The 12983-nt window shown below is 40.1% G+C and overlaps 2 protein-coding genes across 2 annotated transcripts in view; one reads left to right on the top strand and one right to left on the bottom strand.

The window, feature by feature from the left end:
* The window catches only part of PRRG1 (proline rich and Gla domain 1), a 371943-nt gene extending 363977 nt beyond the window's left edge, over positions 1 to 7966 (bottom strand). Inside the window, exon 1 of the mRNA XM_082446649.1 lies at positions 7853 to 7966. The gene's annotated coding sequence lies outside the window, so the exon portion shown is untranslated. The remainder of the gene's footprint in view (positions 1 to 7852) is intronic.
* On the top strand, positions 5539 to 9499 carry LOC309652590 (ferritin heavy chain-like). Its single transcript, XM_082446676.1, has 2 exons — positions 5539 to 7957; positions 8108 to 9499. Exons 1-2 carry the CDS (start codon positions 7896 to 7898, stop codon positions 8688 to 8690), a joined length of 645 nt encoding a protein of 214 aa, XP_082302802.1. The 5' UTR covers positions 5539 to 7895; the 3' UTR covers positions 8691 to 9499.
* Positions 9500 to 12983: the final 3484 nt, after the last annotated feature.

The following is a 12983-nucleotide window of genomic DNA, read 5'->3' as shown; positions in this document are numbered from 1 at the left end:
TTCAAAGAGCTAGCATAAATCTTAGCTTACTTTCTAGTAGCTAGCAAAACACTTCCAAAATCACTTCATATTGTGGATATGAAAACACAAAATAATCAATAACCTCAGTTTTCCACTACCGCTGACTTCTAATACCCCATGGCTTCTAATACAATATTTGTATTTTTTAAAGAATTAAAAATTGACAGAGTATATACATACACAATCAGCTAAGATGCATGTTTCCACTAATGTCTACTTTACCTAACTAACGTCCAATATTGGAAGGGTAGGCAAAAATATTCAATATTATTATTATTTTTAAATTATACCACTCTAACCCTAATTATAAAATACAGAATACTATTCTATATTAATAATCATATCTCTTTATAATAATTTACTACATATATATTCATACTACAATCCACATTAAGGTACAAATTTTAGCGAACATTAACATTAGTGATCAAAGCCCAACATGTACGTACAAATGTGTGCACTCCATACATACGTACACACAACATGGCTTTCTAAGATGTCACTGAACGTATCACAAAATGTGAATTGAGATGTTATTTTGTAGAGAGTTCTAATATTATATTATTACCTGTTTTCTCTTGTTCATTTGACCCAACAGCGTTCTTTTGCAAGAAGATAGTCTGAGGGATGCTCTACATCATCCAGCTATGAAACAGAGCTTTATAAACCCAAGTGTCCCATAGAGACATTTACTCCAACGAACTGGTATAATTCAACATGTAATCTAACCAAACATGCCTAATAGTCTGGCTAGGAGAAGCAATACCATGGTTTATAGAACAGTGTCTCTGGAAAGAAAAGGAAGTGGACTCTTGGTTCTGCATAAAATCTTGTTAATCCTATTTCCATTTCCCCCTCCTACATTTGTAACAACTGAATAAACTGATTATGTTTTTTTATCTTGTAGCTGCAATCTCTGTAGACAGACTGATTAAAATACTTACACTGATGTGATCAATATAGTTATCAATCAGTAACGCTCCAGGAATTGATTTTTATAATTTGAGGAATTCTGCACCTTGATTCATTTATATGCTATTGTCTTTTTTCTAAAAATTAGGGATTGTTAATGTGGAAAATAAAAAAAAGAATTAAGGGGGAAGGGCCACATAGGGAAAATTGCTGTTCTCTACAGCATAACTGAGGAATACACATGATTAAGGCAAAAAGTGATGATTTGGGGGGAATAAAAGCATGGATAATTGATAGAGAACTCGTGAAATAGGGAAGCAATTGGAAATAGATTATTGTGGACGTGGAACTGACATTTCCAGTTATCATTGCTGTTTTTTGTCCTTGACAGTTAAGATCTGAGGAATGTTAAGCAATGTTTCAATAGCTGCATGTATAAGAAAATAATATTCCTGCCACCAGAAGCTGCTCTAGTACAGCTTTCCCCTTCTACTCCAGGCCACGGACTCTACCACACAGACACTCAAAGGCAAGAGTGTTATCCCTTAAAATTGTCAGTAGTTCTCTTTCCCTCAATTCCCAGTTCCAACAGCCTCTTCCCTTTCTAATGGGCTGCCTTTGGCCTCACCTTCCTTCCCAGATCCAGCAGTTACTCCACAACACATCTGCATTGCACGTCCTGTAAAGGAATGCGAGGTTTTGTCTTGGCGTTCAGTCTCTCTTCCAAGAGATATATACACACACACACACACACACACACACATATACATATAATGTATAAATTCATATTACTGCCAATGGTTTCAAAGAATCAGCACTTTTCTGGCAGAAGAAAATCAAGGGATTACATTACTAATGGAGAACTGAGTCATACAGCTGACAGTATTTGGCAGATTATTAATGAGCCTTTAATCATGGGTTGTTTGTCATGTATGAAATCAGAACTTAAGAGCACCATCTACATTAGCAAAAGCAGGTTGATAATCTTTCTATTTAAAGAATATATGCCAATCTTTTAATTCACTTTATAATAAATGAGATTTAAAATCATTTGGGCAGAAAGTTACTAAATATCAGATATTTCCTAGAAATTTGAAACTCTGAATAGGTTTAACTGACCTTAACTATTCAGATATATTTGGAAAATGGCAAAAGACTTCAAGAAAATAAGTCAAAAGGACATTATTTATTTTTGATGTATGTACTGAAATATCAAAAGCTCAGAGGAAAAGTAATAAATGTGAATAATACACAGGAAACACTTTACAAAACATTTAATTTGGAAATTGTGCTTTTTGCTGAGTTTAACAGTGGTTGGTTGAGGTCATTATCATATTTTTATAAAAAAGGAAATCAGTAAATAAGTCATTGAGAATATGGTATAAAAGTTTAGAAAATTAAAATGTGAGAGAGCACATTACTCATGTCAAATTAAGAAGAATAATGATTACATTAAATATAAGCTTATTAACACATTGGGTTAATAGTATAGTAAGGTATGGAATCATAAGGAACATTTTATAAGGATTTTGCATTTTTTTCCTAACTTGTTTGGAAAAACTTACACTTGATTTTAGTGAAACAAAGTATCTACACCTTCAACCAAGACATTCTGGATTTGTAGGTTGACTAACACCATTCCACCAAAAATATTTTCCCTAAACCTAATTGCTATGTAGGAAAAGGTATGAGAACGTCTGTAGCAATTTCTGTATCTGTGACAATAGTGGTAAAGATTTCAAACAAAATATTATTGAATATATATGAATATTTCAATATATATACATATTCTATTATTAACTCATTAGCATCTAATTTTATATTCATCACATATATATTCTGTCAGTGAACATAGTGAACTGAAACAGACTCTAGGGCCCATGAGATTAAAGTCAACGCCTGTTGCAATCATTCAGCATTTAGCACAAAGCTGGATTAGGTCCTAAATAGTTATTGACTAGATATATGGTGTGTCCATGCCATTCTAACTCAGTGTTCTCTACCTGTATTTGTGAATTCCATGGATCTGTTCTTGTGTTTACATCCAAATGGAAAATTACTGGAAGCATTTTCAGAATTATCTTGATCTGTCTATAGCTCAACGCAGCAGCACAAACTCACCGTCCATGCCTGCATGTGTGTTTTGAATCACACTGAGTGTGACTGCTGCTAGGCTGGCATGTTCTAGTGTAAAAAGGCCAACTGTCGCATGTCCACCCTTATAGTCACATTTTACCAGCTGCAAACACTAAAATTTCCTTTTAAAGTGATGACTGGGAAGCGAAAAATAGTTTAATAGAATGAAACTCAAAGGGAAGAGTGTTATCCCTTAAAATTCTGTCAGTAGTTCTCTTCCCCCTCAATTCCCAGTTTGAACAGCCTCTTCAGTTACTGAAGTTCCTGAGACTTTTAATGGTATTTCATGAAATCAACAAACTGCATCAGAATTACTATTCACAAACTAATAAAAAAGAACAAGGACAGACAATATTTGAATGATGACTTCCACTACCTGAAAGCAAAAGTACATTATGAATCATCATATGAGCTAAAGTGTGCCATGTCTTCAGTAAAGAAGGGTGGTAGAGAACTGAGATGTTTCATGGATATCAGGGCACAGGCATGGCACACTCAAAAGGAAACTTGCATCTCGTCAACTAGTATGTTCTCAGTGAGAAGGGACTGTGTTTAAGACAAAACGCATAATCTGATGCATAACTGGAATTTCTTAATTTTAATTTTAATAGTTTTATAGTTGTATTTGCATATATTTACAAATTGTTAGGTTTACAGTTATAAAAGCATACCAATTTCTATGCCTGGTTTTATGTTTATGCATATTAAAGTAAAATTATAATAGTAATTTATCACCATTGGGTGTCTGATTTTTTTTTCCTTCTAAAGGAAACAGAGTTTAAATATATATTCAACATCCACTCCCACTCATTTTTTTCATTTGGAGAAATAATGAGACTAAAGCTTTTAATAGGCCACTCAATATTTTAATTTATATTTTTGAGCCCCTACTATGTGAAATTTAGCATCACAAGTTGACCAGTCTTTGTTCTAAAGGAGCTCATGGTCCAGCCAAACTTCCCAAACTACCTAGAGAGGAATCCAGTTCAGAGTGTCACTCTCTGCTATTTACAAGCTCTGTGTTTGATCATGTTACATACTTTAATTCACAATTTCTTTATCTGTAAAATATGGGTAATAATAATCAAATTTAATTCAGTATCTGTAATAATGAGGTAATGCAGAGTCAACAGCCCAGAGATATATAATATTGATGTATCACTTTTCACTACCTCTCATTAAATGATTTATTTATACATATGTATACACACACACACACACACACACAACACAGAGAGTGAGATAAGCCACCGACTGCTGCTACTTATGGTCTACTTCCTTAAGATTATACCATTGATCCTACTTCATGTATTAATTTTCAAAGAAGGAATTATATGAAACATTTACTAGCACTTAGCTACAAAAGAAATACAAATATGAGGAGCTTATAGAACAAGTTTTTATGTTAGTACCTATAAAATACCTTTCATATAATAGGTGCTCAATAGAAATATACTGAATGAATGAATGAGAGCTAGTCATTGACATGGAGTCAGAACTTATTGTCTAATATCAGTTGTGTAACTATTAGTTCTGTACCATTTTTAAATTAATGAAGGGAACTGAAAGTCAAAACAGTTTTTGCAGATTACAGCATGAGAATTTTTATTTGTTGACTCTGCATTTATCATGAATAATACTGTGATAGCTAATTTTTATATGTCAACTTGAAAGGGCCAGGGGGTACCCAGATATTTAGTCAAATATTATCGTTTGTGCCTGAAAGGGTGTTTTTCCATGAGATTAACATTTGAAATAGTAGACTAAGTAAAGCAGATTGCTTTCCTTAAAGTCGATGAGCCTCATACAATCATTTGAAGGCCTGAATAAAATAAAAATGCTGACCTTCCTCTGAGTAAGAGGGAACTCCTCTTGCCTGACTGCCTTGGAGCAGGGACATTGTTTTTTCCTGCCTTCAACTTGAATTTCCTGGGTCTTGAGCCTCCTGGCCTTTGGACTGGACCTACACCATGGACTCTCCTGGGTCTCAAGTATGGCAACTGCAGATTTTGAGACTTGTCAGCCTCCATATTCACGTGAGCCAATTCCTTATTTTATATAATATACAAATATATCTTCTACTGGTTCTGTTTTTCTGGAGAATCCTAATATAATACCAACACTGACCACAAACATTTCAAAGAAACCTTCATCTTATAGTCCTATATTGATATTTTAAAAGACATTATCTTAGCACAGACCAAGTTATAAACTATAAAATTTGATTATCAAATTTTTTTTAATTTGGGGGCTTCCCTGGTGGCACAGTCGTTAAGAAACCGCCTGCCAATGCAGGGAACATGAGTTTGAGCCCTGGTCCGGGAAGATCCCACATGCCGCGGAGCAACTAAGCCCGTGTGCCACAACTACTGAGCCTGCGCTCTAGAGCCTGCGAGCCACAACTGCTGAAGCCTGCACTCTAGAGCCCATGAGCCACAACTACTGAAGCCCGCGTGCCACAACTACTGAAGCCCACGCACCCAGAGCCCATGCTCCGTAACAAGAGAGGCCACCGCAATGAGAAGCCCACGCACTGCAACAAAGAGTAGCCCCCACTCGCTGCAACTAGAGAAAGCCCGCGTCCAACAAAGACCCAATGCAGCCAAAAATTAAAAAATAAAATAAATAAATTTAAAAAATAAAATTTTAAATTTTTCTAAAAACATGATCTGCTCTGAAGTTTTTTCATTCTGTGTTTGTATTTAGCTTTACATTCCTCATTAAAGAAAAACTGGACGCAATGTTTTTGTTTATACATATGTATATTTCCTTCATGGAAATTTGAGGTTCCAGTTCATGCTAATTTATTGATTTCCCTTAAAAAAGTTAGATTTTAAACCTTAGGTTTCTCTTAGTTATAACATGTACTTTAACATTATCTTCTAACCTAGGAAGTAATGATGAGGGATAAAACATCTGAGAAACACCACTATCACCCCTTAGTACACATATAACCATTCAATAGTATTATTTTAATATTTGAAGAGTAAAGTTGTCCAGATAAATTAATTATTAAATAATCTTGGGACATAATGAGAAAATGTTCTACAAAATCACGATTTCTTCTATTTAAATAGATTCTTCCAGTGAAGTCTACAATGGACTCTTCCAAGGAAATTTTTGAAAGATTGCAATTATATTAAGACTAAACACTGGTGTTAAGCAAACATAGAATACAATTTTATCTCACTGAGAAACTAATCATGTAGTTCTTTTCCATCTCTAATGTATGATTCTATCATTAAAATCAACTTATCAAATAGACATTGTTATTATTCTATTTCTTTACAGACTCAACAATTAAATGCCTCTAAAATTGCTTAGATAAGTTTACAATGTGACAGTTGATATTTGATCCTTTGCTTCCTTCATAAACAATGATTATAGCATAGCATGAGCTTTCAAAGAGAAATAAAGAGACCCCCCCCCCAAAAAAGTACATTAGTCAAAGCCATGGTAATAAAACTTTAAGTGAAAACAGCTATTTTATCCAAAAACTTTAAAACCATTGAGAGCACTTAAAACAGTCCATCACTCTTTCTTGTACCTTGAGAACAGAGACCATGTTTGATTCTTCTGTGTATCTCCAGAGTCAAACAGTGACACATATTTGGAGTACTGTATATAAATGGCTGTTGAATTAATGTTGAATTAATTAATTATAAATACCTAGATTGGTCTTATGTCTTCCACTATAATATCCTTAACTTCTAAGAAAATATTGACTTTTAAATTTCATATACATGTGTAATACCTTATACGTATTTACTTGAGACAATAAAGGGAGAAAAACAGCAGTTTTTTGTTTTGTTTTGTTTTGGTCTGCTTCTCCACTAGAATACAAACCTCATGGGAACAGACTTTGTCTCTCTTTGTTACTAATATATGCCCAAATCCCATACCAGTGCCTGGGCCATATTAAGTAATCAATAAATATTTATTGAATGAATGAATGAAAGATAATTTGAGATCAATGGTATTTCCTATCACTGTGGCTCATTCCATACAACATAATTGAGGGGTTAAAAAAAATGCTTGCTGAGTGGCAGTGAAAGGACAAATGAGGTTGGAGGGGATAAATACATCCACACAGTTAAGTTCTTTCTCTAAGAATGCATCTAAGCCTTTTGTTTTCTGATAAAGAAAAGAGAAGTCTGCACTTACCCAGAGGAAGGAATTGGTAAATCAGGTGAAAGGGGCTGTGTTTCTAGGACTGTGCTGAAAGATTAAGAGATGAGAGACAACAAAGGGAGTGAAGACAAGGTTCAAAACGAGTGAAAGCTGGAGAGGTGGAAAGATTCACTGAGACTTTGGAGGTGGTGCTCTGCTGTCAGACAAGTGTGAACGTGACCAGAAACAGAAAGAGAAAAGTGGAGCTCACTGGAGTTAATAAGGTCCAGGAACCCAGCGAAGAGGCTATCAGAAGTGTCATTAGTACGGGTGTTAAAGTCACTGAGGAGAGCTAACTTCAAGTAGAGCTCTGTGATAGTAAATATAACCAATGATACCACAAAAGAACTGTTTAATGAAAGAATCACATTAGGGCACTATTCAAATAAGAAATCACGCAAGTGATTAACTCAAAACGGTTGCGCTTATATTCGTGAATAACATTTAAAAAGACTAGGCCAGAAGCTCAGCGCAGTCTCCCTGCCTCACCCAGGCCTCGATGGAACCTGGGACGCAGCGTCCGTGCCCCGCCCCCCGTGCACATCCACCCTCCCATCCCCCCTGTAACGGAATCGGAACCTCCTCTCCCCACTCCCAAACCCGGGTAATGGACCCGCCTTTCGGTCCATCCCAGAGCGGCCGCCCTCCTCGACCACATGAGAGCCCTCCGAGGCAGCTACCGCAGGCCCCGCGGCTTCGCCTTCACCTTGGCCTTCAGGCCCACGATGCTGCCCGTGCCGCCCGCCAGGCTGCCCGCGCCGCCCGCCAGGCTGCCCGCGCCGCCCGCCATGCTGCCCGCCACGCTGCCCGCGCCGCCTGCTGTGCTGCCCACCAGGCTGCCCGTGTCGCCCACCAGGCTGCCCGCCAGGCTGCCCGCGCCGCCCGCCATGCTGCCCGCGCCATCCTCGAAGGTGCGCCAGAACTACCAGCCCCACTGCGAGGCCAACGTCAACAGCCATTTCACCCTGGAGCGCCACGCCTACTCCGTGTGCCTGGCCGTGTGCCTGGCCGTGGCTCTTTACCTCAACTGCGACGACGTCGCCTTGAAACACTTCACCGGGTTCTTCCTGCGCCGTTCCCACGAGCACAGCGAGCGGGCCCAGGGCCTGATGCGCCTGCAGAACCAGCGCGGGGGCCGCCTCCACTTCCAAGACATCAGGAAGCCAGCCAGTGACGAGTGGAAGAGCGGCCTCAAGGCCATGAAGTGCGCCTTGTGCCTGGAGAAGCTCGTGAACCGGAGCCTGCTCGACCTGCACCAGCTGGCCACCGACAAGAGCGACCCCCACCTGCGTCTCTTCCTGGCAACTCACCACCTCGGCCAGCAGGTGGCGTTCATCAGAGAGCTGGAGGGTCATGTCACCACCCTGAGCATGATGGGGGCCCCGGACGCCGACCTGGCAGGGTACCTCTTTGACAAGCTCACCCTGGGCGACAGCGACAAGAAGAACTGAGCCTGGACTTCCCCAGAGCCACAGGGTGACCAGAGCCCTGGTCACCGTGCCTGCCATGAAGACGGCAATAGTGCCCTTGCAGAAGAAGTTCACTTAAGTTTGTTTGTTTTTTTTTCGCAACAAGTGCAGGACTCTCTTTTCCTGGACTTTATCACTTAAGTTTTTTTCTTCCAGTTTTTCCGTTTCTTCCAATAAAGTTATTGGTTCATAAATAAATAAAGGTCTCTGGTTGATTCATGTGGGCAAATCTCTCACCTTTTAAATTTTAAAGCAGGTATACAGGAGTCTCTGAACACACCCAGGCTTGGTCCACATGCAGCTCAGGATCACCACAGAGGGAGGGAGATGGTCTTCCTTGGGACCCTGGAAAACACAAAATCAATCTTCCGCTTATGAACAAAATCAGTGTAGAGGGGTGGGGTGGGGTGGGTCTTCTGAGCCCTAGTCTATGTGGGTACCTGTGCATGGTAAAATTATATAGCAATATATAAAAAACCTTAGTATGGAATACAAAATACTGGTTGCCTCTTAGGAAGAAGTGAAGAATGGGATTGGACAGGGAGTAAAATAAAGGGTGCCTTCAACTTTTCCTGAAAACTTTTAGCTCATTAAATTATGTGAATGTGAACATTTATCACTTCTGGGTAGCAGCCTGGGGTCCTGAACAGGTATGGCAGGGTCCCTCTATGACAATGTCATCCCGAACAACAGCGATAATGGTACCTGAGCCAGAGGCTGACTTTCCCATAGGCATGGGAGTGACTTCCTAGGTCACATGCTAGTCATGCAAATTGCCCTTAAAAAACATCCATATGGGGCTTCCTTGGTGGCGCAGTGGTTGAGAATCTGCCTGCCAATGCAGGGGACACGGGTTCAAGCCCTGGTCTGGGAAGATCCCACATGCCGCGGAGCAACTAGGCCCGTGAGCCACAATTGCTGAGCCTGCGCGTTTGGAGCTTGTGCTCCGCAACAAGAGAGGCCGTGACAGTGAGAGGCCCGCGCACTGCGATGAAGAGTGGACCCCGCTCGCCGCAACTAGAGAAAGCCCTCGCACAGAAACGAAGACCCAACACAGCCAAAAATAAATAAGTTAATTAATTAATAAAAAAAAAACTTGATGTGCTTAAAATAGCTTTAAAAAAATCCATATGTATATATACATATACATTATATATATATATATATATATATATATATATGTATATATATATATTTTTCCCCCCTTCCACTGTACCCTTTCTTCCATTAAACTAACACAGTACCAAAAAAAGCTCAAATTACCTCATGAGGAAAGCTGAAAAATATGGGCTCACTGTGAAGGTCAAATTTTTGATACTGAATATAAAATAGAATAAAACTCCCTGAATGTTAAGCCAGTGATTCCGACTGCTTTGAGGAATGTAGGGGAGTGAGGGTGAGTTGAGACTGGGAGACAAGTTAGGAGACATTGTAGCAGGTCCAGAGAGAGAGTGGTGGCTTGAAATATAGTGGTCACTGAGGAAATGAAGAGACCTGCACACATTCCAAATGGATTTTGGACAAGGCGACAAGATTTGCTTATGGGCAAGAGGTGAGGAATGGGAAATGAGGGGAGATAATCTACATTCCAGTGTTTGGACTTGAACACCTGGGTTGAAGGTGTTGCTATAAATTAATCTGGGAACATTAGCAGCGATACAGAAACGATGGGGGAAAGCCTGTCATGTAAGTCTGAGATGCCTATTAGATATGCAAGTGGAAATGTCTTGCACGTAGCCAGAAAACTGAATGTGAAGCTCAGGTTGAAATCAAGCACTACTCTGCAGGTCATTTCTGGGGATAGGACCCCGTATGCCCCCCTCCCACCTCTTGTTTGTAGAAAAGCTTAGAGCAAATTGAATCAGAGAAGTGAGAATGTGCAGAAACAAATGAAAACAGTCAACCAAGACAAAATAAGAGCTTAGCCATAAAACAAAGTCAAGGACCTTCAGTTTCTTCTCCAGGGCTTTAGATAATATCCTGAGGCATATCCTTGAGTTGTTTTGCAGATACTAAAACCCAACCAGGTAGAAAAAGTTAACTACATGCTGACCACAAGAATGTATAACCCAGACCTGCTGAAACCAGAAGGCTGATGATCGAGATTCCTGAAAACATCACCCTGTTACCTAACCATCAACCGATCAGAGACTTGAGCACAATCTGATCATGCACCCCGAGACCCTCTCCCTCACACTGTTGTTAAAAATCCTCCCTGTAAAGCAGCTGGAGAGTTCGGGTCTTTTCAGCATGAGCGGCTGGTTCTCCTTGCTTGGCCTGTAATAAAAGCTGTACTTTCCTTCACCAAACCAATGCCAGTAGATTGGCTTCACTGTGCTTTGGGGGAGTGGACCCGAGTTTGGTTGAGTAACAAGGTGGAATGTCAGGTTTGAAAATAAACATGGGGAGACATCATCCTTTTGATGGTGCTGGGGTCATAAGAGTGGATAAACTCACCAGCAAAAGCGTGGAGAGAGACTATGGCACAGGCGGCCCCACACCCAGGGCAGCTAACACTCAGAGGATGGGATGAGGTGTTGGAACATCCGGAGGGCTGCTGGCCCCACCTGGACCATTACCTCATTCCAGACTGTGGCCACCTGTGTCTGCTCAGAGCTTGTCTCAGAATAAGCCTGTTCCTAACTTCAGTGTGGCCTCTGGTTTCTCCTTTCTAGATGTGGAGAGGTGTTAGCCTATTACCTTGTCTTGGCTATGGGTAGAAAGACATTATTTCCCAGTAAAAAGATTTCCCAAGGAAACAACAGACCTGCTTCTCTGCTGTAGGGTTTCTTAACCTCAGTTTGCTTGGGTTCACATGCCAGTTTAGCCACTCATCTTGAGTAACTGTGGTTAAGGTATTTAATTTCTCTGTGCCTCAGTTTCCTCACATTTAAAATAAGGATAATAAAAGTGTCAACTCCACTGGGTTCCTGTGAAGATTAAACGAGTTAATGTTTGTGAATCTCTTAGAACATCACCTGGCACAGTAGAAGTACTTTATGTGTTAGCCGTCTATCTGGTCTTCATCATTACCATAAACATCACCATCTTTATCATCAGTCTCTGTCACTTTTAAGTTCCATGTTGTACTTTACGCTTTGGGGGAAAAGACCGCATGTCTAGACCTTGCCATTGGAATTCCCTCTTGCATTTTGGCCAACCGTGTCACCTTGCGTATTGAGAAGGAAAAAAAAGTCCTTTGCAGCTTCTCTGGGTGTCAGGCTCAGCCAGGACTCAGGAAGGACGATTTTTGTCTATGTTGCCCCAAGCCAAGCCCGGAAATGAGTTTTACTGTGACAAATTTCCGTGGTAATCCTCCCATTTTGTCTCAACCAACCTTCCTTGTAAAGAGCCCCCTAGACACGATTAGCTTATTCTTCTCCAATCCAGCTTACCTGATCCTTCTCTTTCCATCTTGAACTACTTCTCATTCGTCAGAGATGGACAAGAGCAGAAGGATAAAGGGCTCACTCTGATTCCCACCATATATATGGATGTTTGTCATGAAGAGTGTACAATAGGGCAAGAAACGGGCAAAAGGGACCATATTAGGGCTCCCAATAATACAAAAATTAAAATTTATAAAACATCATGCACTTTAGCACAAAGGTTCTTAGCTTTCTCGGCCATTAAAGTCGCCTGTGGAGCTTTTAAAATTCTTGATGCACAGGCCACTTCCCAGACCAAGTACATCAGAGTCCCCTGGGGCAGGACCCCGATATCCCAGGCAGTGGAAGCCAGTGTGAGCACCTTGCTACCCAAAGTATATTCTATGGATCAGAAGCCACTTGGCCACTTGTTAGAAAAGCAAAATCTGAAGCCCCACTCTCGACCTACTGAATCAGAATCTATATTTCAACAAGATCTCAGGTGACGAATATGCACTCTGAAGTGTTAAAAACATGGATTAACAACCTGGTACTCAAACATGGCTGCACTGTGGAATCACCTGGAGAGCTGGAAAATAATAATGATGCCTCGATTTACACAACTCACTCAGTCAGACCATCATGCAAGTCCTGGACCAATCACACTAAAAATTTACTTTAACTTCAACAATTATTGAATCAACAGTTGCTGATTACACACACACACACACACACACACAGAATTTTGTCCATTCTGCTATTTTATCACAAACTGGTTTGTTTTATAACATGAGTTGTCAAACTACAGCCCACAACCCAAATCCAGATTTTTGTATCTATATTCATAAGGGATATTGGTCGGTAGTATTGTTGGGATGCCTTTTTCTGAATCTGCTGTAAGAATTAC

The sequence above is a fragment of the Balaenoptera physalus genome (genome assembly GCF_965194825.1).
Source record: "Balaenoptera physalus genome assembly, chromosome: X".
In the NCBI taxonomy this organism is placed as follows: Eukaryota; Metazoa; Chordata; class Mammalia; order Artiodactyla; family Balaenopteridae; genus Balaenoptera; species Balaenoptera physalus.
Note: the sequence above shows the minus strand (reverse complement) of the source record. Positions and strands in the feature narration are given on the sequence as shown.

Excerpts from the sequence above, each read along its gene's own strand:
- LOC309652590 (XM_082446676.1), top strand. The coding sequence starts at position 7,896 with ATGAGAGCCCTCCGAGGCAGCTACCGCAGGCCCCGCGGCTTCGCCTTC. Across the intron at positions 7,958-8,107 it reads GCCTTCACCTTGGCCTTCAG|GCTGCCCGCGCCGCCCGCCA; the intron begins GCCCACGATGCT and ends GCTGCCCGCCAG.